Source organism: Prinia subflava, chromosome 14, assembly GCF_021018805.1.
Source record: "Prinia subflava isolate CZ2003 ecotype Zambia chromosome 14, Cam_Psub_1.2, whole genome shotgun sequence".
In the NCBI taxonomy this organism is placed as follows: Eukaryota; Metazoa; Chordata; class Aves; order Passeriformes; family Cisticolidae; genus Prinia; species Prinia subflava.
This window is the reverse complement of record NC_086260.1, coordinates 18,219,954-18,246,971: the sequence shown is the minus strand read 5'-3', so window position 1 is coordinate 18,246,971 and position 27,018 is coordinate 18,219,954. Positions and strand designations below refer to the sequence as shown.

The window sequence follows — 27,018 nt, the reverse complement described above, 5'->3', positions numbered from 1 at the left end:
GTCTGCTTAGAGGGGGCATCTATCCGTTCTAGGAAAACTATTTCTGCTATTTTCCTGTCACCGCTCCCTGTGTAATAGCTCCGATTCTGATGAGAAATTCATGTTTCCAGCCCCTCTGCTGAGTCTTGCTACCCTTCCCTTTCTGTATGGAAATGCTGAGAGTGTTTGACTTGTTACTTTTGGGAGGGATAAAGCCCCAGAGTTAGAGGTCATTGCCCAGCAGCAACACACCTGCCCTTCCTTCTGAGAATTGGGATCAAAGCAGGATGGAGCACTTGTGATATCTGCAAGAATAGGAATTTTGCCCGTGGCAGAGGGCCAAAGAGGACTTATCTGGGCTCCTGTCTCCCTGTTCCATGCCATCACCCACACTGCAGTCAGAGGCATATGAGCTTTTCTACCTGTACCACATATGGATCTCTTGTGATAGACTGAAGCTGCAGCTGATCCTCCTAGAGGCCACTATATACAAATGAAATGGAGCTTCTGTCAGGGCTGTGCTGGAGAGCACAGGAGAAAATCTACATTCCTGACCACCCCATGTGGCCTTCCCACAGAGACCACACTGGCACCTTCTGTTAGGCATCTGACACTCATGTAGGGTTCTTTGCTTCATTTCAGGAAGGGGAAGCATTTTCCCTGCCTTTTCAATTCCTTTTAGCCCAGAGTCTGGTGACTGTCAGTCAGGATGACCCTGACATGCCCTACACTGCTGTCTCTTGTGACAAAGATGAAATATTTATCTGCCTTGCTGCTACTCCAGATTCTGCTGCTTGTAGCTCTTCTGCTGTTGTTCACTGCTTTCTAACACAGACAGCTCTATCCATCTGAGCTTCTCCCTGTCCTCCAGCAGCCACACCTGTGCCACCTCTCACTTTCCTGAGCACTGACAGAGACACTCAGGTCTCAACTGACTAGCTCTTGGCTCAGCTTTGAAAGATCTGGTTCATAACTCTGGAGGCAAGAAACTGCCTTCTTGATTCAATGAAAAGCTTAATTTTGATTTAAACATTCTTACTTGCTTCCTATAGGCCTTTCTTCTTTGCCCTTGATGAGAAAATCCTACCAAATCCTGTAGGACCATGTTGCTTCCTGGTCTCTCTTCCTAAATTACCCAGCTTGGAATTAAAAATGGAATATTTTACCTCTCCAGGTGCTTCGTCATCCACATCTTCAGTACTGCTAAGCCCAGCATCATTCAGTTTATAGTCATAAACCAGTCCTTCTGCTGGGAAGAGTAACTTGACCTGTGAGAATAAAGCTGTGGTGAACGTGGCTGCCACTCAGCTGAATTCACAGGAGGATATGCACTACTTCAAGGAAGACTTTACTAATGAGATGCTACCCAGGCCAGGGGGCTCAAGTCTCTCCCAGAATTTCCAGCTCCAAGGTCCCTTTGAGAGAGTGGCATATCAGATGCCAACAGGAAGTCCATCCAAAGCCTCCAGGCATTCAGATCTGACCCCCATTCCTCACTAATAATTCCTCTGTTATGAGAGAAGATCTGCTTTTCCTTTACTCACCCTTTCCTTTGCCATCTTCTTCCTGAGCCATGAGCTAAAGGCTTCACGACCTAGGGAATCTCCAGTAGCACCCACACTCCAGACTAAGGCAAATATGAACCAAGGTTCAATCAGCTCTCCCATACGAGCAATCTTCTCCCGGGGAATCGTCTTCAATCCCTTAGAACCAGACACAAGCAGAAGAAACATTCTCAGGTCTAATCAAGGCACACAAACCCCAGCCTCTTCTTAATTTGCTCATAATTCTATTCAGCTTCTATGTAGTTTTTCTCTAGCCAGTTTTTCACAGGTCTTGTTAATATATTCTGTGGATTGAAATTTGTTGTTTCATTGGTGTACTTGAGAGACTCCCTTTGCTTAATGTCACTCAACAGGAGATGGGAGAAGAATTTAGTCTTAGGTTTTTAATTTGAAAATTGTTCAGCCTTCTTCAACACTAATTCTCAAAGGACCTGCAATCTGAAGTGCATCACTGCTCAGCTCTGATCTCTGCTTTCCACTCATTCTCCAATTCCCTCTGCTATAAATAAAAGTGAACCTCTGCCCTCCAGCCTGGTAGGCATGGAGCTTATCTTGTGCTCCTTCAGCGGGCACAGCATAATCCTTCCAGGTTTACCTGTGCTTTGCTGGATGCTGTATTATCTTCTGCCACATAGATGAGCTACAGCATGACCTTTCTGCACCAACATCTTGTTCTCTGGTGACTAACCCTTTCCATGACTTAGTGTCCTTAGGAATTACAGACACAAGTAACAGTGACAGAGGCAGCAAAATCTACCTTAATGGGGATGAAAGGCTGATACAAACATTCCAAGATCACGAGGAGGCTCCTTGTGAGGTTACTGTCTGTAGAGGTAATTATCTCCTTCACAGAGCGTCGTAAAAAGTCAATGGCCTCCTGGAAAGAAAGGCAGGGACAGCTCAGTGTCACCATCCAGCACAGCTGTCTTTGGTTTTACCTTCTTTTCCACCTCCATCACGTTATGTTTAGCAGGGAGAGCATGACTGAAAATGCTGCCATTTCTAACTGCATCCCAAGTACCACCATTTTTACCGGAGAAAAGCAACACAAACCCCTTGATTCAGCCTTAACACCAAGAAACTTGTGGGCCTTCCTTTTGGTTCTGTGCAATAGTTACATGCATCTTGTGCTATCACTGCTGTTAAATGGTTTGCTCCCTTCAGAACTTTCCTTTGTAGCTCCAAGTTCTTCATTAAAATAATGGCTTACCAGCAGAGTAGAAAGAACAGTACTTGTTTGTACAACCTTCTCCCTGGAGGTACTCCACTGTAAGCTATGGAGCTGCACTAGGAGTGGTTTTGTCCAGAAGATAATTTTAAAATGAAATAAAACCAACTATAATGACCAATAAGACTTAGTCACATCTACAGAGATCAGTGAGTAACCTCTATTAAAGCCACAGAATTCACAGACAAGTTTCCATGATAGATATTATGCTGGTAGGAAATGTTCCCACAATGGCATTTCAATCCACGCTTTGACAAGTCTGGCCTGGTTGATATTCAGGATGACATAGGAGGGCTGGAACAGAACAGTAGCTCACCTGGAGGAATCTCTTGAAGAGAGATGCCAGCTGCTGTGAGAAGCGCTGCATGATGTCAGGCATCTTTTTCAGCCAGCATTCAATGAAGGGCTCCAGGCCCAAAATGCTGGGTTCCAGGTAGACCATGCCACAGCGGGAGACTGTGGCAGGTGAAGCAACAGCCAAATCCTGGACTTCAAACATCATGGTCATACTCTGGAAATTAGAAAAGAAAAGAAAGAGTAAGGACCTGCTCAGTTTTGATACGTATTTCAGTGCAGGGAGGAAAGAGTACAGACAACAGGCAGCAAAAGTGGGAGGCATGAGTTACCTCTGTCATCCTGATGATTTCCCCCGAGCTGAGGCACAGCTTCTTATTGTCATCAAGTACTGTGTTCATGTTCTCAATCCACAAAGCGTCCACTGGCCCATCAAACATGTACCACTTCTTGTTGGAGTCAGTGGCCACGGTTCCCTGACGGATGAGTGTGGAAAAGATCCCGTCTGTCCTGAAAGGCAGGAGGAAGGCAGAGCTTGGCCCATTCTGATTTTGCTGAAATAAATGGCAAAGTTCCCACCACAAAGGCAATCTTATCCTGGTTCATGTGTCTCCCTTATCCATGAGCTGCAAAAACGTCCACCTCATTCTTTTTTTTACTGAGATACATCTCAGCCTGAGTGACACCACGAAACAATTTCTTTGGGCATCAGGATCTGGAATTCATGTCATTTAACTACAATATGTCAAGCTTCCCTTTAACATCTCTGTCCTCACTGAAGACTAGAGAGGCCTTGCTAGCATCGAGTTCAGGTCACAGGCAGGTTATCTGCTCTCTGGAGGTGCCTCTTTTTCTCAAGGTTACACAAATAAATCCAGGCTAAAGAGCACAACCCTACCCTCTTTATAACTGAAGTTTCCCATCCTCAGCTGCCCATGAACCTGGCTGGTTCTGGAGCTGGTGACCAGGAGAACAGACACAAGGAATGCTGGCTGTTGACAGCAAGAATTTAATCTGTACATGGAAACCTGGAGTGGAGTTTCCATTCAGACCCTGGACTCGGCTCCTGCTATTAAATAATTATTTGTTATTTTTATGGTACTAGTGAATTCCAGGGCATTGTTATTGAGATCAAGGAAAACATTCTGTTCTAAAGCTCAGCTGATTAAAGCAGATGGATTTGTCTGTAAATATATTTTACACAACTGCTGTATTTTTCTTTTTGTCACGTTGACATGCCCGTGTAGAGTCACATAATAAATAAACTGTTGAGCTTATTGGAGCGCCTATAAAATGTCCTTCAGAGTAAATATGTACCAGATCCTAAGCTGGGGAGCTCTGGTCACAGCATCAGTAATGTTTACTGGCTTGCACTTTTCCTAGAGGTAGTTTCATCTACGTTTAGTTTCCCTCATTTTACAGAACACAATCTTTAGGTTTGCCCTGAAACAAGTGCTGGCTGACAGGGCCAAAGGGAGATTCACACAGCTTCTCACATCCTAGCTTATAGATAAAGTGAGCTGCAAAGTCAACCTCAGGTCACATATGGAAATATAAGCAGTAGGACCTGGCTGTAAAAGGGCAAGTGGGCTATTGGTTCTTGTTTCCAAACCACATTAGCAAGCAGAAGCCCTGGCAATGGGGATGAAATGCCTCTTTCTGCCTCAAAGTCATTCCTCATCACTCAAGGATACCAGAGTATTTATACAGAACAGTTCAAGTGCGCAGTCCAGAGGTCACTTTTCTTCAGAAGCAAAGCAAGTGTTTTTAAGCTGCTGTAGCTTAGGAGCAGGGGCACATGCTCCAAAGCTATTGAATTATTGTTCCGCAGTTAATGCTGCAAGTGAGCTGCAGGAACTGTCTGGGCATGTGCTGGCAGACGGGCCAAGTGCACAATGAGGGATGTCAGCTTAAATTGCTGTGACTGGCTATTGTGGCTTGGTGGGGATAAGGACTTGATCGCTTCTGGTTTTATGCCACCACCCCAAACAGTTCTCAGCCTTGAAGAGAAGATGCTCAAGACCAGAAAATTGTTTTCTCTCTGCAAGAAAGGAAAGAAGGTTTTGTACTTTACCATTCATGCGTTAGCAAGTTGAACTCCCCATAAAGCTGGCCCATTGTGATGGATTTGGGATTCAGTACAAAGTAGCGGACTGCTTCGTAATTCCCACCGCTGGCTGCAGGCTGACCTTTCAGTGATGTCATTGCAGCTGCCAGGACTTCATAACACTGCAAAAGCAGAACAGCCAGGGAGTTAACTGCCGTGGCTCCAGAACGACAAAGCCATTTGCTCTCACAGAAACTGCATTCAAATGCAGTGAGAAAAGAGACATGGTGAAAGGTAATATCATAGTACGGAGATGCCTGGCCGAAATAAAAGCACAGAAATTAGGCACTCTTTATGCAGTGGACGAGGAAGTCAGATCATCTGTGCAAGAGGCCTGAAGCACCTAGAGAGGTCAAAATATGTCTCAGCCTCAGAAATTTGCACAACTAATAAGCCTCAGCCTAATCTTGCAGCTCAAAAGTGAACCATTAACATACCTCCCCATAGCTATAAATTACTAAAGGCAGCATCTTTGTGCCCTGACTTCTATCTGAGAGAGGCTTTAAATGCCAGTATGGGTCTTTTGGGAAACTTAACCCTCTGTGTTACTAGGTAGGTGATGGTTTGCTGGGGCCAGCACAGTGGCTCACCCATACCTTCGTCTTCCCAGAACCTGTGGGTCCCACCAGCATCAGGCCATGACGAACCACGGTGGTCTCATACAGCTGGATGCATTTACTCACAAAACCTGTATAGGAAGATGATGTAGAGTGGGTCTGGGAACACATCTCCTTCCTAGGGCAGCATGCTGGACTAAAAGCCCAGGTCCAGAGGGAGCTTGTGGACTTTCCCCTCACCATCAACATCCTTCAGATTTGCCTCAATGCAGGATTTGCGGATGGCTTCTTCAAGGATGCCATAATCAATAGGTGTCTCTTTGATATTCGGAAATAAATCTGAGACAATACCATTGAAGAGCTTGAGGTCATCCTGCAGGAATTTGGGGACGTTTGCATCCCTAATAGCTCTCAGGCAGATCAGCTCCTGCAAGGATTGAAGAACTCAGGACTTTAGGGATCTTTCCTCTTGTATGAGGCTGTAGAAAAAGCCCCATAAGTCTATGGCAGCATGAAGTACAAGCATATTTACCTCATCCATATTAGGATTCTCTCTTTTGAGATTGCCAGCTGTTGAGATGACAGTCTTCACAGCTCTCATCCCAAAGTCATAGTGGTCCTGAAAAAGGCACAGAGGAAACAATGTCATCAGACAGAAGAGCATCACCTTAAAAAGTAAACTTAGCATGCACTCTGTTACCAGGCAAGAAAAGAAAAATGAGAGATTTATGTCTTCAGAAAAGTTCCTCCTTCATCCAAGTCTATTCTCAGGATCCTTCAAACAACTAATTAGTCCTCAGCTGTACAGTCTGTGAATGAGGAAGATGAGGATAAGTGCACAATAAAAAATCCTAGATGGAAGGAAAAGCAGGCAGGGCTGTTTGGTTCAACTGTCCTGCCACTGTAACCCTAAATACAATTTAAGGTGAATCCAAGTTCAGCCACAGGAGTAGGAATGAGAATTAGAAAGATGGAAGGAAGATGAAGAATGGGTGCAGTGACCTTTTGGAGATATGCTATCACAAGGCACCAAGAAAACCATCCAGGTACTTCATGCCAAGGCTGAGAAAGTCTCACATTAAAAAAACCATTCATGGACACTAAGGCATCTACCTGGGAGCTAAGCTGTTCTGACAGTAGCTTGAATGTTGTGGTGATCTTCTTTGCAAGGATTTTGGCTTCATTAAACCCAAAAGAGTAGAGTGAGATCTCAGCAATCATGGAGTAATCTGGGACCATCATAGCCACAGGACGAAAGAGAGCCTGGAACATACAGATCCAACACAATGTCCAAAACACTGTCATTTCTTGCTTTTTTCCCCAGCAAACTGAAAAGGCTGAGTATCCATTCCAGACTGTTTAGAGGACACAACATGAGTGTGTCTGGCAGCTATCACTGTAGCATCCCTGCAGACTGCAACCTGAATGGTGCCATTTCCTTACACGTGGTTCAAATCTCAGAGTGATCCTGGCGGCTCTCCAAAAGCATCACACCCTAACTCTTGTCATGGACTGTGGGTGGGTCCAGGTAGCATCCAGCACCTTTGTTTCCCCTCCTCCTCTTGCCTGTGCAGCCCCTCCTTACCTTCAGGTTATCGGGCAGTTCAGTGCGCCCAGCGTACCCTGGATTCATTGTGATGAAGACTGCACAGGATGGGACCAGGGGGATCTCTGTGCCTTCAAATATGAAGGATTCCACCTGGAAAATTAAAAACAGGATCATCCTCGAAGAACAGAGCCCCTGACCTGCAAACTAAATAATGTAGCAGAATCTTCCGAGAGGAGAACAGTAGCTTTTAGTTGTTAAATTATAGAGCAGAAACACACACAGCTGCCCACAACACTAGTGACTCAAACTGGTCCCACTGCAGGAACCTAGAATTACCAGCAATATTTTCCCTGTATAAAAGACTGGGCTTGTGGAAGATTTACTGATAGGTTAATTTTTCTGGTGGTTGGTTTTTTGGGGTTTTTTAACTCTTGAACAGACTTCTATCCTTTCAGCTGTAAACAAACCTCTTTCCATTTATTTTGCACTAGAGATCAGACCTGAATTAATTCATGGCAAAGAGGGCAAAGAGAAACCTAAATCCTTTTTAAAGCTGTGTAGGTAGTAATTTCAGATAGGGGATAAAGTAATGCAGAAGAATTTATAGAGAGCAAGTTTCTAATTCCAAGCCAAAGTCAAGGAGATTCAGGTCTTAACCCTTCTGGGCCTCCAGAGAACAAAGCAAAGGCTGGCTGCTAGACTGGCTGACAGCTGAATCTCCGTTAAAGTCAACAATTCACAACAATTCACTTTACGATGCAACTCTGTGTGCACCAATATGCATTTTTCTGCACCTACTGGGTTTTGTGAGTCCACCAAAGCTTGCTTAACACATTTAGACAAATTTGGTGCTGAGCAAATCATGTCAGAACACTGACTGCCTTTATCACAGCTCCAATTTTGATCAGCTCAGTGCATCTGTATTAGAGTGTCTCCCACACCGAGGTCTGCTGGCACTACAGGTCAAGCTGAGAGGTACTTCAGCCTGTGAGAGTGTGGGCTACTCTGGCAGCATAGAGTAGGATGAAGTTAAAAATTCCCCTGAGGATGTTGACTGTAATGGACTGATATGATGTGCCATCGTTAGGACATCGTCCAAACCTCTCCTCAAGGATGTCTGTTCAAGTTGCCCCAGAGAAGTGAAGCTTGAAGGTGTATGCAGAAACAAGGACTTGCCCAAACCAGCTCAAGTGGAGATTTTTTCGCCTGCCTTTGCATCCACATGTTCCTTACGTACCCTCTGCTGCTGTGCTTTCTGGATGGTTGTGATCTGCTGGGCCACCACAGACAGCACCTCGATATCGATGCGGTTGAACTCATCGAAGCAAGCCCAGGCACCAGAGCTGGGCAAGGAAGGAAGAATGAAGGGACTCAGGAACACCACACAGGAGCAAACTTGCAGTCAAAAATTCAGCTAGATCTAGAAGTTATATATCCACATACATATCCACACACTGGGTAGGCATAACAGAGACTAGAAGTGAACACAAAAGGGCCCTGATATCCCATGGCAAACAGTGACACAGCCACTGTGTCCTGGTTCAGTGGGCACCCCAACTGTGCAGCCCAGGCCATGTGATGAGTGCCCATGGCAGTAGCTGAACCTAGAGCTTGGGACAAATTCTCCATGTTGTAGTTTTGGCCTTTAAAGTGGTGTCATGTTGAATTCCTGAGCACTAAGTGTAGTAGATACAGTTTAGACAATGCTTAAGTCCATTTTTCAGAGTTTGGAAAATGATCTATAAAGCTGGAAGCATGCATATGAGGAAGGTGATCTTCCCACAAGGCATGGCTTAAGAAAGAAGTTAAATTACTGACAAAGAAAACATCTAAGAAAAGAATATCAGCTTTTGTTGGAGTAACTAATTCAGATTCACCAGTGTGCAACAGACTAATTGGACCAGCTCTGTTTGAAATGTAGAGAAGAGAGAAGCCTCTCTGAGAGGATCCCTCAGGGCTTAGAGCAGTCTCTCTTGGCTGCTCAATTTTGAATACTCTCAGCACATTCTCTTCTTCTTAAGATTAAGCAGTTTATGGGCTGAATCTCAGTCCAACATGGATGATATTAAAATAAAGGCCAAAGCTGCAAACATTTGCACAGGTGGATTAGTGCACTGTGGATTAGCGCAAAGCATTTTAATTTTGCCTTAAATGAACAAGGATCTCCTTTTATCTTTCTTTTTTTAATTGGATCAACTGTTCCTCCTTTCTGGCTGGAATTTTGTAACCTTGCTCATTGTGGAATTCAGTAACCACCTTGCTAGGGCTTTGCTTGTTCTTTTGGGCTGCTATGAAAAATAGCCACCAATTCCCAGTGTGCAGCATCTCTCAATAATGACACTCAGCATTTCACTGTACCTGGCTAGTCCTTTAAAAAACTTGCCCATTGCCATAAAGTCAAGTTGGTCAGAGCAGTTGAACACTACAGTTTGGATTGCCAGTGCTTTGCCCAGGTCTTTTGTTGTCTCTGTTTTGCCTGTTCCTGCTGGTCCTGCAGGTGCTCCTCCAAATTTCAGGTGCAGAGCTCCTGTAAGTGTCAGATAACACCTACAACAAAGAAGAGATCAGATGATGAAAAAAAGCATTTGTACTACTGGTTTCAGCAAGGAGACATGTGATCTATCCAGCTGGAGACAAGGAAGAATCCATCATTCATTATTCTACAAAACTGCTTAGATATGCAGCAGTGTGCAAAGTGTTGTGGTGTGGGTTTTTTGCTTTGAGTTTCCAGGCCAGCTTTTATTTCATTTGTGTGTTATGATTTAAATTATGTTTTGTGACATGCAGCTTGTCTCCCCTAGACCCATCCTCCCCCACTCCTAGAGACAGGCACTGTCTTTCCTTTGTATCAGTTTGTTCTATTTTTAGGTTCTATGCCTTAATTGTTATGCATACTGTTATATGTCAATTCCTTTATTTGTCAGCTGGCCACTCCCTAGAAGTTTCCCCATTGGCCCTCAAACCTTTATCCCTTCCCTAATCCTGCCTTCCCCAGTTGTCAATCTCTTGTATCCCTGCCCCTGTTTCTAGATCCTTCCCTGCCAATCTCCCCTAGCTTGATGTATCATTTGCTGTTCTGTATTGTTCCCCTCCCTTTGTTATCCCCATTGGATTGAGTTCTGTATTCCCCGCCTTAGACTCCTCCCTGTGTGTACCCTCATTGGTTGTTTGCTTTGTGCCACCCCTTCTATAAAACCCACTGCCAGAGCCCTGCTCTTGGTTCTTGGGGCTTTGCTTTTCAGTTCTTCAAACCTTCAATAAACCTCCTCAGTTCACCCCAAGACCCGTCTCGTCTTTGCTTCATCTCTGCGCCCCAGACAGACATTGCTGAGAGCATCGGAGTCCCTGGGTGGGGAGGTGGGAGCTCCCCAGGGGAAGGTGTCGCACCCCTTGCTGCCGTGTGCCCTGGGACGCATCAGAAGCACACACTGTGACACAAAGGAGTTAGAGCTATGTGGCCTTGATTAGTATTCATGGGAGCCTGAATGGATAAATGCTTCTGCCACTGGCTACAGATTTATTCTGCAGAAAAAGAACAGCTACAAAAGGGTAAAACTATTCTTTCTGCTCCATATTCTAGAGTACTAGCTGCTACCTTCTGGTTTCTAGAAGAGCTCCTTAGCTATCAGGTGGGAATTTTATATGAGAGCACTACATTAAGAATTAGGAGAGTGAAAGCAATCAGTCTGAGCACTAACAACTAGGAAAACAGTAGCAACCAATGTCAGGGTGCCCCTGTGCACTTGTCTCAAGTAGTCCTTTACTGTACAAGTGGATTCTATTTACATACATTAAGATGTAGGACCTGCATGGTCAGATCCTTGGTTTCATCCTGTTCATCCAGAAGAAAAAAAAATAAAAGGGAAGTGTATTTGTTACCCAGAAAACAATATCTTTACCTGTCAGTGAGGGGTGTGATAACCAGACGGCCAGTGTTCCCCAGATACTCATAGCCATAGATAAACTCAGCATTGACTGCTCTGATGTACAGGTCTCCCCTTGTCCAGTAGTATCTAATGGTGAGTGAACATGACATCAGAAAGATAAACACTGCCTGCTAGTCGAAAGAGCAGCTCATGAGAATACAGGCTGCAGGTTTGGAGACCTGCATGTCAAGAGATTTCCCTGTCAAGAGCAGAAAAGATAACAGGGTGGACAGAAGTTCTCACAGAACCCGGGATCAAGCATTGCAATCCTTGGGCAGGAGCATGGCCTTTCTGAGTGAAACATCATGGTCTGGGTTTGTTTATATTGCTAAAGGGGATGCCATCCAAACTAGATCTCTCTCAAACTCCTGTTTCCATTTGTCATGAACACAGCAGATGGGTAAGGAGAATGGAGAGTGGCCAGGGAGACCTGGCGAGGTTCAACAGCTGTGCTCTCTCACCTGAGCTGGGAGATCCACTCAAAGTCGTTCATGCTTGTTACATTCTCCTCAACCAGCTTTGCTGCAACATCCTTGGCATGGACCTCGATCACAATGAGAGCTGACAACACTGCTCGCTGCATCTTGGACAGTTTCCCCCGGACCAGGGCCACCAAATCTCCCAGCTGGGGAACAAAAGGAAAGTACCCTGAAGCAATCCACTCTATACCAACACAATGCAATCAAACTCAGGGCATGCTAAATCTCAGATTATATGCTGTGCTCAGGCAACTTCTGCCTCTTCTCTTGTCAGAAGTACAAATGATTACTCAGAAAGCAAATACAACTCAGGCCTGGCTCAGAGCTGGGTTTTATCTACACCATTACCACGTTCAGATGAAAAGAAATAGTTAGAGCCACCATGAAGTCCAGAGGTAATAACTCTCAGGTATGATTAGATGCACAGAACTGATATGAAGGATGCAGTTTCCTCCACTGTCCATCACTTCAGTTCTTCACCTTTGGCTTCTTGGGTAACCCTGGAGAAGATATCTTTCACCTTGTTATAGTGTTCAGGTGGTGATCATATTATCAATCCTGTATATTATTTGAGGTTTATTATGACAAATACCCTAATAATTCAGAAGACAATCTGTTTTATCACCTGTTTTGAATAGTGCTATGCAAAACCATGTCTCCGTTTCCCCAACAGTATTGTCCTGGCTGTATTTATAACTTGTCTCTGGTCTGATGGTTGAAAAGTCTCCATCTGGCAAAATCTCACCCTTCCATTCATTCTCATACCTGAGCACTCAGCTGTGGGTAAAGCCTGCTGGCCAAATCCCCAGCCTCCAGAGCTTCAGACACTTCTTTTGTCCAGAAAATCTGGCAGCCAGCAATGACCACTTGGCCAGGCCATTGCAAGACCCATGCGGTACGTGGAGTCTTAAAATAGAAAAAAACAGCTGTGAGAAAGGGGAAAAAAGGTGGTAAGAGATTTATTGGTTGATTGATTTATGTCTATGTCCTCTTGCTCTGAGATGCAGGATTAACTAATTAGCACTGAATGCTTGTGTAAGAAGCTTTCCTTTTCTTTCCTCTCCAGCTGCTGTGAAGAAATCTTCAGGCACGGGCTACAGCAGGTACCTCATTTTCACTATGCCACTTGCAGTAACTATTACAAGTAGCCAGCAGCAGGTGAAGAGCAGGAATCTGTGAGACCCAAAAGAATGTTTCCCCTCCTCTGGTCTCTTCTAACTTTCCTACTTTAAAATTTTCAGTCTGAATAAGAAAAAAGTAATAGAAATATCCGGGGCGTCTTTATTTTTCAGCCTTTCTCCCTACCTAGATTAGAAATTTCAGTTTCACACCAGCATAGCTTGTATACAGCAACCAGAGGCAAGATGCATCCCCTATGCACTGACTGAAACCAACAGTTCATGTGCCTTGATTGCTTTTACCAGCCCCTGGCACACTGTGTGAGACATGAGATCTGAAGCAGAAGATCCTCACAGAGAGGAATTAGTCTGGAGAGGTGAACAGATATGGATTCATACAGGGTTATTCTATGCTGTAGGAAAGCTGTGAGGGAGTGTGCAGGGTTTGCATTCTGCTGGACCATTAGCTTCTTGCCCAGCAGCCCATTCTGTGCTTACAGGCACACAACTGTATTAAATGCTCTGTTTTGAAAGTGGAATAAAACAGAATATTCTCATAGAATACATCCCAAGTTTGTCAGCCCCATTTTTGGTGACCTTTAAGGCAAGCCTGGAACCAACACATCAGAGACCTGCCAGTCTGTGATAAAACTCTTACCTCTGGATAAACAGCAGTTGATTTTTCTATGTTGTCCCGAACACTGGCCTTCATGCATTTCTCCACTTCCACCAGCCAGACCTCCACATTCTCACTGGGAGTGATGGGAGTAAACAACTTCACCTCTTCTCCTTCACCAGAGTACATGTGTGTGATCTGTAGGTTTTCCTGGAATTTCAGCTAATGAAAGAAGCACAACAGGACATATGAATTGAGGATTTCTTTTCTATTCCTGCCTTCTTGTCCCTGGGGGACAGCCAGCCTATACCAGTGTTTGCTCATTATAAACCTGGTGCCAAACTTGGTTGCCAGTAGTGATAATAAAGTGTGTGACAGATGTGCTAAATGACCTCTCCAAATAATGGAAAATTATTGTATGAAAACAAGAGATTCACATCTTACTGATGTGTGACTGAAGTGAAGCAAATCAAATTATAAGTAGGATGAACACTTCTCATCGCCTGTCTAGAATTCAGACCCTTGACTCTCGCTCAATTCTGTAGATTCAAATCATTTCCTTTGATGTCACAGTGCCTGGTTTTAAGAGAAAATTTTAACAGCTTCTCCGCTGCCCCAGCATATCACTGAAAGTCCCCTTATTTATTCCAATGGCTTTTCACCAGGTTTCTAGTTCAATTTCCTTTCTATTTTTCCAAACTAATGACTAGGAGATTGGTTTTACTGTCTGAGTTTTGTAGTGGTTCGAGCTGTGACTAGCTATGGAGTCTGAAGTCTATTAGGAATAACAAAGAGGAAAAATAGCCAGGCTAGCTCCAGCTCCTAGGCAGGGATGAAGGCAGAAACTTAATTCAGCTCAGGCTTGTTCAGTTTTTGTCCCTTTTGGGGCTGTCAGCAGGAGTGGGATTCCATCCTAACAAGGTGACAGCAAGTAGAAAGTTAAGTCAGAGCTATTTCTCCTGGCCTTCATGGTGAGATGGACACACCTCCAGAGTGAGTGTCCTCTCCTGCATTGGATGGATATCTAAGTGAATTTTTCTAAGTCACCCTTTGCAGATGTCTGTTTCACCCCCACTGTCTGAAGGACAACTAAGGGTACCCAGTTCACGGGCAGATGCCTGGCTTTGAAATGTCTAAAGTGAGGTTGCTGGAATCCCACTTCAGAACAGGCAGCACCTTGCGATGCCTATGTACAGTTACAGGTTCCAGGAGATACATGTCCATGCAGCAGAACGTCCCTGAGTTGCACAGACACAGCTTTCCAGAAGTGGGCCAAGCCACTTGTGTGCTTGCTTTGCCTACCCGTGCAATGTTCTCAAAGCACTTGTTCAGGTGAGGTTGTACAGCAGTGGGGTCTTTTGTCTGAGACAGTATTTCCAGCAGCTCATCATCTGAAAGGAAGTAGAACCTACAAACACAGAGAGAGGTATGAGGAGAGGCTCTGTTTACTGCAGCAGCAAAAGCTAAGTCCTGGCGTGATGAGGAACAAGCCTTTTGCTAAAGACACCGTTTCTGACTGTTCACTGCTCTCTTTGTATTTGTGTAGATGAGAAGCCACCATCCAGCCATTTCCCTTTCTGTAGAGAGAGACTCCTCCCTATGCAGAAGCCAATTATTTCCAAGGAAAGAGGGTTTAAATGTGAATAAAAGAATAGAAGTCTCCCTTCAGGAATAAGAGACAAAGTTACGTGTGGAGGTTTTAATTTTACCCCCTCTTTCTATATAAATCCTGAGGCACAGATATGCAATGATGCTACGAGACTGCCCTTAACTCACCATATTTGTGTGTGCCTGTTTTCTCCCCATCAGATGGCAGCATTGAAAGGCACAGCTTTGCTTATGTTTACAGGCCATGAATAAATCCTAAGCTTAAGTGGTTTTGCTCTTTCTTGGCAGAATGAACTGCAGTGAGCCTCGTCTTTCATATTTTCTGAAACAGAGAGTATGATCTAGCCCAGAAGTTTGTGGTTACCTGGGAAAAGCAGCTCTCTTCGTCTCCAGATATTCACTCAGCCCTTTCTGCACAAGTTCAAGTAGTTTGTTACAATTTTGCAGCTTCTCCAGCAGCTCTGGATCAGGGCACAAAGAAATCACCTACAACAGAATGTGTAACAGAGGGAGCATCAGTATTCTGAGCATGTGGGAGATAAGGCAATGGAGATAATTGGGTTGCCCAGTGATGTTACTGAAGGGATTTCAATTCCTCATTCACAGGAATTCTCAGGGATCTGGAGAGGTGTAAGCTTTGTGGGTAAGGAGGGTAAACAGCCCTTATGGAGACAAGCATTTCTGGGTTCCCCTAAATACCAACAATTTGTAATATGGAATACAAGTGATGAAGGAGTCCTGGGAAGTGGAGACTGGAGAATAGAAGAGAGCAGAGCGCTGCCACCAGGACACAAAAACAGGCAAAAACAATTGTTCTAAAAAACTCAGAGAATCATTCTTGAGGAGGAACTGAAAGAGTTACCTTATGGATTACAACCACAGCCAGTTACAAGAGCCACAGGAGGCAGGGAGTCTGTGTGTTGAGGGCGAGGAATCTGGTGGGTGACTTTGGTGGAAGGCATTACATGGAATGGCTCCGTCCATTCAAGCATCAGGAAAAAAGGCCAAATTCCAAGAGAAGAAACCCAGCACAATGCCCTGGGCAAGGCTACACAGTGAATACAGAGCTTCTCAAGTCCACACCATTACGAAAACAATGACTCAAAGGCACAGTCCGTGTGTGAGCACAGCTCCACGGTGTTTGAGATACCTGCACTGGCTTTCATCAAGGTGCATACCTCAGGGTTTGCATTAGCATTCTTCATGACACGCCTCCAATCCTTATCCACAAGTTTGTAGCGCTGGCTTTCCACTGGGAGCTGTCTTTTGATGTCCTCTGAGCTAAAGATTGGCTCCAAGTAGAGCCAAGAGCGCTGGCAGTTCAGCCACTCCTCTAAGACATCCTAGTGGGAAGCAAGAAAAGCCTATCAGGACACCACGCTATGAAGCTGTTCAATAAAACCATTCAAACTGTGCACCAGAACATGTTAAAACAAGAAAGAAAGAAAAAAGAAGAGGTGATGCTGCACTTACGCCTTCCATACTCCTAAAATCTACCTACAGGGTCAGGAGCTGGAATTTCCTTTCCAAATAATTAACAACTTCCTAGCACTCCCCTTTCTAAAAGTTTTGGAACTTTTCTCTTGCAGCACTGCTATTTTGCTGTCAGAGTCCTGATGGGTGCTCCTGGTTTGATGAGTAAGTGCTGGCACAGTCTGCCAGATCCTGCTTAAACAGAAATCTTCCATGTGCTTTCCTAAACGGAGAGGTGGATGATTAGCATGGATTTCACAGGATCTGTAGGAATCTGTGAGGTCCACTTAGTACAGTATGATTAGAGAGACCAGTAACACTATTCACAGCAATAAGTGAGTTCTGGCCCCACCAAAACATGTTGCAGTAGGCAGCAAAAGGGCTGCATTACTTTCCTAGAGTCAGAGGGCTTTCACAGGCTCTGTTCTTCACTAAAGACTGATACTCTCTTGATAATTGCCCTTCCAGTTCCCAGCAGCAAGTGCACAGTGTTCACATTCAAGCATGGCAGCACAGCCCAGTTGCCTGCCTTCACCACATGTGTGTGGATAAAATCTAGTACCTGTGTCATCTTCAGCTTACTTTCCCACAAGTTCATCCTTTCCTCAAAAGGTTTCTTGAAGGGTGAGAAAGACATGCTCTGAACCAGGACAATATGATCATCTAGGAGCTGAGAAATGTCATCTGTGCTTTTCAGAATATAGGTATTTGTGTTTTTGTAAAGCACCACAATAAATGAAACAGATTTCCATTCATTCTCTATCTTGTTGAGTGCCTGGAACAGAGAAACAAGCAATTTAATTTTCAGATACAACCTGTGCAAATGGTTATCCCAGCGCCCACAACTCTCTTCATGCCATTCTCTACAAAATGACAGATTTTCGCTCCTGGATTCCACTGGAAACTGCAGCTGTGTATTTTATGCATGACACGGTCAGCAACAGCACATTTCCTCTGCACTGCCCACAGGTTCAATACCTCCACACCAGTGCTGAAATGAACACCTTTGGGGAAAAACAATGGCAATTTCAGCTCCAGGCCTGTTTATGCTCTTGATGCACAGAGTTAAGGCAGCAAAGGGCTTATTAATGACTATGACTAATGGTAGCGTTGTCAAAAGGGGAACTATCCATTGGGAATTCACCTGAGATTTTGGAGAACAAGAGCTGCCACAAGGTCAAGACCATCTTAGATCACATCGGAACTGACGAACTGAAGCTGAAAGGCCATCTAATCTATGAATCTCCAGAGCTAGAAAGGTTTCCTTGCGCATTTACTGGTTTAAAGGATTTGCCATCTCTGTTTCCAGTCACAGCTAATCCCCCTGACATAACATTTGAATGACAGAGTGCAGACAATCAATTTATTTTAACTTAACCAGTCACTAATCCCACAGTGAGGAATGAGACCCAAGCAGTGGATCAACGTAACCATAAGGCAGTGCTGTTAATGCCACAACAATTCTGCACAAGACAGAATAAGTTCTTCTACTGTGTGAACCCAATTGTGTGGCCACTGCTCCCTTCTGTACGGACAGCAACCTTTTTACTTGTGCTGCAGAATGTGTCTAATGCTCTGGGACAACAGGAGCATCACCCAAGGCGATGACTGCCTGCTCAACAGAAACCTATTTGAGAAGCAAGCAGAGACACAAAAAATCCTCTCTTCTCACATTTTCGATGGCGTACTCCTTGCTGGCTGTCTCAGCTACTTTGAGAACATTCTCCATGTGGTCCTGCAGGTTCAGCTCCAAGCAGCGACCAAACGTCATGCTGGGCTCCAGCTCGACATCGGCCTTCACCAGATCGGACAGCATCTCCCAGTGCCGAGCCCTCATCCCGGGATTGCGCAGCCCTTGGATTAAGGGCACGTACTTCTTGAAATCATCCATCTTGTCCCGAAAGGTTATGGCCACACTCTGGCAGTCTTTCAGGGAGAAAAACACAACAACATCAGCAACAACCGCATGTGAGGAAGTTGCCTTAAGGAACTTCTGGATGCTGTCTAAAGCCTGATGTGCATGTAGTCACATGGTATAGGGTAGGGAAGCAGCAGGAGAGAGCAGTGGAAAATGCAGGTTGAAGTAAGGAGGATATGAAGGTTCTCTCTACATGGCCATTAAGCCAGGATTCAAGCCCGCTTGCAAGAAGCAGATCTGCCTATTATCAAAAGCCTGTTACAGGCAAGCCCATGCTAAGCAGAGGTGTGCCTTGGGCTAGAGCTCACCAGAAGAAGAGAGGCAGACAAATTTAACTTCTTGATCTGGACTGAAACATGATCATCTGCCAGTAGATATTACAGACGTTCCAGTCATCGTTTCAAGATATTCACTTCTTAACAAAACTTCATTTTAAGTTATCTCATACCACAGCTCAGGTCATCCTCAATAGAAGATGGACACTAAGGAGCTGGAAGCAGGCTGGGATCCCAGTCTGAAAATGCAAAGTGTGCACAACAGGCCATGCCAGACTATGGCCATGCTAGAGACAAATGTACTTCTGCCTCAGAGGAAGGACAACGTGAGGGAAAGGGCTTCTCTCTCTGGAGGCATCCTAGAAAGTCTCTGCACTGTTCACATCCTGCCTTTTTTTTCGGCTTGTGCTGCTGTGAGTAAAACAATGGGTAGGTAGAGAACATGGCATTCCCAAAATCTTTCCAAAACCTGGCTACAGCACGTGCCTCCTTTTCTTGCACTCTGTGTGGTTGCACTGCTTGCTCGCAGCAGAGATGTGACCACCTCGCGCTCCCTGCTGGGGACATGCAAAGGCAAGCCAGACTCAAGAACAAATATATTACCAGGTACCAGAGAATATTGCAACGAGCATAAGCAGGTATTCTTAGTATTTCTGTTTATCATAATGATTCATAGTTACTCATGCATCCACTCATCACCTCCTCCATTGGGGCTGATTCATGGCATTGTTTAAGAGCAAGTTCAAGTTAAAGAGGATGAATCAAAAATCACCCACAGTAAAATAGATTTCAATCAAAGCCATCTGGCAGGAGATTTTAGAATTAGCTTTAAAGAATGACCAACACATCTCTGAGAATCAGGGAATGGCAAGTTAAGCTACAACTGAAGTCTCAATTTCAGCTTTATTAAGAGAAATGGTCAAAAGACCTTCCTGTGAATTGCAAGGGCTGAGCGCAATCATCTAAACTTCATACACATCCAGGCAAGAAGGAAAATTGTTATATTGCAGAGATCATTTCCAGATTTAGCAATTTCATTTTATTCATAACAAAATCAAGACTTTTCTGGTTTTCCATTAAATGTATTGGCCAATAAAGGAAATAAGTCTGGCCAAGAAAACAGCACCTGCAAGACCCAGATTTAAATTCCCTTGCTGCCTGACTTGCATGAGAGCTTAAACCCACATGTCTAGCCAGTGGGCTATACAGTAACTCTTTGTGACTAGCCTGGATTATTGCACTTCATACATATATATATATACACACACATACACACATATATTTGAGTAAATACTGACTGCAACATCAGAGGGTGGCTGGTACTTCAGGCATCTAACTAGTATCTAGATGTGAATCATCACAGTTTCAGGAAAAAAAACAAACAGAAAATAACTTTTCCCAGCTGTCTCTAATACACATGTGACATCCTGACAATCCCTGTTTAGAGCACTCTGTGACATGCCTCACATCAAAATGCTGATATGCACCAACTTCCTTGCCCAGACTGTGCATCTACCTGGTGAATCCTTGAACTGCTTCACACATCTCTGCAGGGTCTTAACAGAGTCATTGACATTCTTTTCCAGCTCCTCTCCCTCAATTTTAAGGAGAGAATCATTCATCCAGCTCTCATTCCACTTTATCCAGTCTGACACTGTAGTCCAGAGATCATAGTATGGCTGGAATTCCTTAATCATCTTGGACACCCCGCTGTACTTTAGAAAGAGATGAAAAACAACGTAAGCAACAAGTGTATTCACCTCCAAATGACAGCTTACATGTCTAAAGGCTAAAAAACCCACCTCTTTTTTGAATCTGAAGCCAGCAATAAGGAAATATGTATTCCAAGTGGATATATCAGATTACCTTTTCCTGAGCCAACAATATGTATTCCAAGGGAGAGCAACCAGCAGAGCTGGGCTTGACACATTCAGGCCAACCCAGCCAGTGGAGCTGTGCCTGCACCAGGTGTGTGGCATGGAAAGCACTCTTTCCAGTTGTCTCTACAAAGCTCTCCTGCAGAAGGAGGAGATTTTGATGGACAGGCCACACACCATCAGTGAAAGCACACACCACACATTATATTGAAACTTGTCTCCTTGCAGGGAAGGAGAAGTAACCACAGACTGAAGGGTAGGAAAGGATCATCATGTGAACTCCACTTCTGGTCTGCAGCCAGACTTGGCTGGATGTGCATGACAATGACTCATTGGCAGCTGAGCAGCTACAAGCAAAATGAGTGTTTGCAACTAAATAAACTCTTGCCTTAGGAGAACACCACGCTCCAAGCCCAGCCAGCTGCCAGCACCCACTATACAACCACTTGCATTCACACCTATAGACCTGCAGCAACAGCCTTAGAGAAATGGATGCATCCTAACTGCTGCTTCCAGACCTTCCCCAGCCCATTTCTCCTCATGAATATCCCTCAGATCTCACTTTGGGCATCCAAAGTCTCTCACAGGAGTGGAAATATCAAACCCGGAGCAGCCTTCCACGTTTGCCTGGCATGAGCTCTTCTGCAGCTCAGTGGAGCGATGAAGCAGTGTAGTCAATCTACAGGACTGAGGAGCAGTTCCCCAGATAAAACAGCATGAGGCATTCCTTCCTGTGGAACTATGTTTCATCTACCTACCACCAAGAAATCCCAACAAAGATCAGAGTCCTGTGGGTACAGGACCTGACACTTACATCGGTAACTTTGATGCCAAAGAGTCTTTCCCTGTTGTTGTAGAGCACTGCCATTTCTTGAAGCTCCTTCAGCTGCTTCCGGACATCCCTTGCATCTTCAGCCAGCTCATGGGCTTGGTTAACATCTGACTGGACAGAAAATCCACCTACAGTCAGCTAGAAGAGAAAAGACAGGTGTAAGTTGGGACTCTGAAGCTGAGTGCTCCTTCTAGAGATATCAGCTTCCTAGTGTGCTCTTTGTTATACTCCAAGAAAAGATTGTTATGCTCATGATTTCACCTCCCCCAAACCAATTTCACTTCTGTTTAAACCATGATCAAAGTAGTGAGAAGAAGCAATAACCACCGCTCAGGTGGAGGAAACTGCAAATGTGATGACCAGCTGCTTGTTTTCTTTGTGACAGGAGTTAATCCCCAAGGAATAGGAACAATAAGTCTGTGCCCAAATTTGATGCTGAATTTGTACTGATATTTGCTACAGAACAAGTAAAGTGCAAATTATAGCTCTACTAGTCACTCTGTTTGTTTCCAAGAATTGTTTAACAACACATATCTAGAGATTCTCTGATAAATTTTGTATTTTGTTGGCTTGGATTTTTTTGTTTGGTTTGGATTTTGCTTTGGTATTTTGTGAGGGTTTGCTTTTTATTTGTTTGGGTTTTTTGATCCAGTGTTTGGGGGTGCTATCATTTTGGGAACCTGTTTCCAAGAAAATCTAGGTCAGTGATTCCACCTTTCTAAAATGCCTTTTGTCCTTTGAATTGAAGAGTTTCTGAGGAAAAAATAAAATTTAGACTGTTTTAGCAGACACCAGTGGTATCTCAGCTCCAAAACTCTGTAGTTATTTCAGGGTCTTTTCCCCCAAGAGGAGTTCCATGGCCAAATGCAGTATTTTCCCCCTTGATGGCAGCGCATCACAGGAGATGCTCTGTAGAGAACTGAGTACACGAGAAAGAAAAAGGAGGTGCCTGTGTTGCCCAAGCACCAGGAATCTGAACACTGTGTAAACACCTTCTCAATGAAAAATGAATATTTCTGCAGAGTCTTGTCTTTCACACAAAAAGGAAACTCTTAATCAAAAGCCAACAAAAAAACCAAGGGAGGGTGTGTTAATATTTGGTCTATCAACACATTCACCTCAAAGCTCATCTGAGTAAAATCTCATCTGAAAGTTTCCCACCTGGCTGACCAAAGAGCTTCAAGACCCCCTTCTATAGACAGTTAATTTTCAGGGGCTTAATACCTGCATTTCCTCCAGTTTCTCTTGAAATGCTTTCTGATCTGCAATCTGCGTTTTGCGAAATCTTTCCTCATCTTTTATGTGCTGGAGCTGAATGGACTCTAAGTTCTTAGACGTTTTCGCTGGCCAGTAACGGGCAGTCCACCTGCACTCACATGATACAAGAAAACAAATGTGAAAAAAAAATAGAAGAAAGAGACAAGCTTTTGAGCATATGTTTGAAATGCTGACAATAACAGAATGAGAAAGCCAAAGCCCACCAAACAAGGAGGCTTTACAACAACAGAAACACATGTGGTTTCAACAAAACATTTTTTCCCAGCTTGTCTTGTTGATATGCAGTCCTTGTGACTAGGCTATTCAGCTGGAGAGAGCTGGGGAGAAGTGGAGGGCCTTTTTAAAAGGAACAAATCCACTACGCTGCTGAAAAGCTAGGAGACAGCAAAATAACAGTTGGCATCCAGAGGGAATGTCTGTCTTTGAATGTATTTGCAAGGAACTGAAAAAAATGGGGTCAGAGTCTTGGCTTATGGCTTTTCAGGGCTACTGAAAAAGCCAGTCTCCTGTTAAGCAGGGCAGTGAGGGGCCAGAGCAACCCAGATACAGGGAAGCTCTGGATTTTGCAGAGTGCCCTGGGGAGAGCATTGTAGGTCCAGGAAAGGCTGCACAAATTGGCTGCTCACATCAAGGCAGGTTTCTAGGTTCTTGCTCAGCCATAGCCCACCCATTACTGCCTCCACTTAGACCGTCAGCCTGTGTGCAATGCCAGGTACAAGGTTTGCACACCACATTCACTGGGGCTCACACCCCTCCCAGCACCTGGGCATGCAGCCATTCCTAGCAGTGCTGCCTGTGGCAGGTCTGGGCAGTGGGAATACAGCCACGCCTGTTCCAAGCTGGCCTGGGGCTGAGCTGCTTTCCTGGAGCTTCTGTGGGGTTTTTGCACCTTGCACCTCATGTTTCTAGTTTCAGGAGCACTCTGCAGAGCCTCACTCACATTGCAGACATACTGGACCGAGTACGTCATAAGAGAAGTGCTTCCCAGGCTGAGCAAGCCTTCAAAGCCTAGTTTTTGTGAGCTGACTCTGCTATTGGGGCATAGTCAGGCCACAATACTAAACCTAAGAGGATGATGCTTGGAGAAGAACTGCAGTAATAATAAGGGTTCAAATTCCTTCCCAGTCTTAAGAAAACCCTGTGAGTGTTCCTATCTTGAAAGTGTTCATTTAGTTTCAGGCACAGAGCAAACTGTGCAATTTGAGAGCTTGCAAGTATCTCAAAAAAACCCCAAATAAACCCACACAGAGAAAAGGACTTTACTATGTTAAACAGGTTAATAGCTACCAGTTTGCCTTGCCCCAGGCCAGAAGGCAGCAGGAACTCACATTTCTTGCCTACAAACTTTATTTCAAGAATTCAGTGCTCATATAGCCTGAGAGACACTTAAAAGTTCTGCAGGAGCCCTTGATAGACACAGGGCCCCTGAAGCACTGAGAATGGTAATTGCTGCAGAGTCCCACTTTGACAGTGGGAGAAATGCCTTGTGCTCACATGTCAGTGAAATCTTCATCAGTAAGATTGTAAAGGAAGTCGTCCATGACCTTGTAATCTTCCACGACTTCCTCAATCAGTTGCTGCACAGGGTGAGAGAAAGAGAAAAAAGTAGACACCTTTAGACCACGCTGATACCAAGTCTCTGGTGTACACCTCATTTTCATGAGGTGCCTTTGAAGAGCGTTAGTCACACAAGCTTAATGTGATGTGGGATGCTTCTATGCTGTGTGAACAGTGGGAATGGATTTACAACCCCTTGTTCTGTGAATGATCATGCCATCATCACCCTCTGTTCTATGGGAATGAAAAGAAGTGCGACCTAGTGGATAAAGCACTAGACAGAAATCGAGTGTTTTAGGTTATCCTTCAGGTTCCATCCTTGGCATGGACAAGCCAGCTTACAGCTTGATGCCTTTGTTCCCCATTTGTTCAGCTGGGAAAAGACTTACACTTCAAATAACTTTGAAATAAGTCAGTGCTAAAATGTCCTATTAGAAAAAATATATTAACAGCAATTTGAGCACCGGGTAACAGAACGATTTGCTTGAAAACAGCATTCATTTTTAGAAGATACTTATTCAGTACACAAACAGAGAATGGATCATGAAGGCAGCAAAATGCATACATAAGTATTTTAGGCAAGATTTTTAACTGCTATTTTGTTTTGCAAAGAGATTTAAATTTATGATATGTGTATTTAAAAATACAAATCTTAGCAATTACAAAAATACAAAGCCAGCAATCTCGTGGCATTGCATGCAAAGACATGCAAGTAAAAAACCTGGAGTTCTGCTTCTGAGACACCACACGTGACATTGACAAATGTCCTCCTTGCTTCTGTTGATGCTCCTGTCCAAAGGAGAGCCTGCCCTACCTCCTGCACTGCCAGCTGCTCAGGCACCCCCTTCAGCCAGTCCCGCAGCTCGACCAGCTCCTCGATGTTCTTTGGTCTCTCATGCATTTTGGTGCTGAGGGCTTCATATGCCTCACAGATCTGCAGCAGGACACAGCAAAGACCACCAAAAAGTCACCAATTGCTAATAGACAAACTGGGAAACCTGCCCTGATCACCCTCTTCCCATTCTGAAGGTGGTTTAAGTGATGAGTACACAGTCCTGTTCTGTTTTTTTTTCTTTTCTCATACATCTCATTTGAGCTCAAATGGAATGAGACTGTCAAAAAAAGAGGAACTGCAGGTATGTTGTGGAAATGATGACAATAACAGATTTAGACAACCAGCTGGCAGAGGCAATTGCCTATATTCCAGTTCTCCCCAGAAGAAGCAGAAGGACTTTCCAGTTGTCTACTAGACAGATCTTTTCAATCCAACAACACACTTTTGTAAGATGGCAGGTCTTGAAGAATTTCATCTCAAGAGCTACAGCTTTCAGGCAAGTAATTTATTAAATATATTTAATACTTCATTTGGTTGAGTTTGCACATGTCCCCTATAATTTTAAATAATCAGCCCAGTGTGATCTTTGAAATATCCTCACTAATGTGGCCTTCTGGCCATTTCACAGAAACACAGCAACTTCAAAAGCACAAGGACAAGACAAGACCGAGACAGATAATCCATTGAACCATGTCACTTACTTTCTGCACCTGTGAATGGAGGGTTTTAGCCAGCAGGTCCAACATGGCAATGGCAAGTGCTTTGTGTTTATCAGACAGATTACACCTAATATGTTCTATCTTGATTTGAAAGGGGCCAATGATAACAGAACGAGGTAGAAGGCGCTCCAAGGTCTCCTTTTCAGACAAGTATGTGGTCACTACATTTACCACCTCCTGGGTGGGTGGAAATTGCTCTTCATAGCCTCTGTAAAGTAAAACACCAAAAAAAATTGGCAGTGTAGACCTTAAGAATATTTGAGCATTGAGGCTATTTGTGTCCACTCAAAGGATCAAAACATGACATTAATAAGACATACATTTACACAATAGGTGCAGAGTGGAATAAAAGCACAAAACATTTTAGCTGCAGAAAAGGAGTAGAAAAAGAGATGAAAGAGGAAATATGGCAAGAAGAAAGGGAGAGGCAAAAGAAAAGCACTGGTGTACACAGGGCAAGATGAGGAGGCACTTCAGGGTAGGGTAGGCACTTCAGTGTATTCCGGGGAGAGACAGGAATTTGTCAGATGGGATATGTAAATTGATTAAGCTGGAATAAGAAAAAAAGGCTTCATTCCCACTGTTTGGAGAAAACATAAGACCTAAACAGAGGTCCATTAAAGTAACAGAGGCTAAAGGGCAGAATTAGGTGCAAAGAGTTTTGTCAATGAAAACAATGAAGTTGAAACAAAAGAAGACATTACTTTCTACAGAATGCTATCAGCTTGAGCAGACACTATATGAAGAAGGTCAGAGTCAAGTGTGCTAAATGGATTCTCAAACAGAATGATTCTTGTTTAGGGCCATTAATATCTCCAGTTACACTGACAAGCATGACAGCAATGTGACTGTTGTCAGAGACAGGAAGAAATTCCCAGTGATACCAGCAATGTCCTCCAAAAGCATGGACTGTCACACATGACTGAAGGCAGCCTCGGACAGGGGCCTGATCTCACATTCTGAGGCACATGGTCTCAGAACAGCCCCACACTCTCACATCAGCACATCCACACAACAGCTTCCACAAAGGCTTGTCATTGGGGACACAGGGATTTTGTCAAAAGCTGTAGGAGAAGAGAATACAGGCAACCTGGCCCTGATGAACAGCTGTGTTAATTACCCAATACAGCCTCACCCCTGAGGAGTCACAGGTATAGCCAATAAAGATAAGTGTGATCAAAGGGAGGGTAGATTAGCTGGGGAGGATGAAGGAGGATCCTGAGGAGAG

At 44.2% G+C, this 27,018-nt stretch overlaps 1 protein-coding gene across 1 annotated transcript in view; it reads right to left on the bottom strand.

The window, feature by feature from the left end:
• Positions 1–27,018, bottom strand: part of DNAH1 (dynein axonemal heavy chain 1) — a 72,805-nt gene that overhangs the window by 28,312 nt on the left and 17,475 nt on the right. Inside the window, exons 14-41 of the mRNA XM_063411426.1 lie at positions 25,773–25,998; positions 25,051–25,170; positions 24,174–24,256; positions 22,626–22,767; positions 21,384–21,539; positions 20,209–20,407; positions 18,172–18,425; positions 17,062–17,274; positions 16,205–16,369; positions 15,391–15,512; positions 14,721–14,826; positions 13,461–13,640; positions 12,450–12,590; positions 11,667–11,830; positions 11,179–11,292; positions 9,638–9,826; positions 8,517–8,622; positions 7,316–7,429; positions 6,844–6,993; positions 6,263–6,349; positions 5,971–6,157; positions 5,770–5,861; positions 5,141–5,295; positions 3,399–3,576; positions 3,089–3,283; positions 2,302–2,421; positions 1,524–1,682; positions 1,146–1,247 (exon numbers count right to left, since the gene is read on the bottom strand). Of these exons, the coding sequence (XP_063267496.1) occupies positions 1,146–1,247; positions 1,524–1,682; positions 2,302–2,421; positions 3,089–3,283; positions 3,399–3,576; positions 5,141–5,295; positions 5,770–5,861; positions 5,971–6,157; positions 6,263–6,349; positions 6,844–6,993; positions 7,316–7,429; positions 8,517–8,622; positions 9,638–9,826; positions 11,179–11,292; positions 11,667–11,830; positions 12,450–12,590; positions 13,461–13,640; positions 14,721–14,826; positions 15,391–15,512; positions 16,205–16,369; positions 17,062–17,274; positions 18,172–18,425; positions 20,209–20,407; positions 21,384–21,539; positions 22,626–22,767; positions 24,174–24,256; positions 25,051–25,170; positions 25,773–25,998 (4,219 nt within the window). The remainder of the gene's footprint in view (positions 1–1,145; positions 1,248–1,523; positions 1,683–2,301; positions 2,422–3,088; positions 3,284–3,398; positions 3,577–5,140; positions 5,296–5,769; positions 5,862–5,970; positions 6,158–6,262; positions 6,350–6,843; positions 6,994–7,315; positions 7,430–8,516; positions 8,623–9,637; positions 9,827–11,178; positions 11,293–11,666; positions 11,831–12,449; positions 12,591–13,460; positions 13,641–14,720; positions 14,827–15,390; positions 15,513–16,204; positions 16,370–17,061; positions 17,275–18,171; positions 18,426–20,208; positions 20,408–21,383; positions 21,540–22,625; positions 22,768–24,173; positions 24,257–25,050; positions 25,171–25,772; positions 25,999–27,018) is intronic.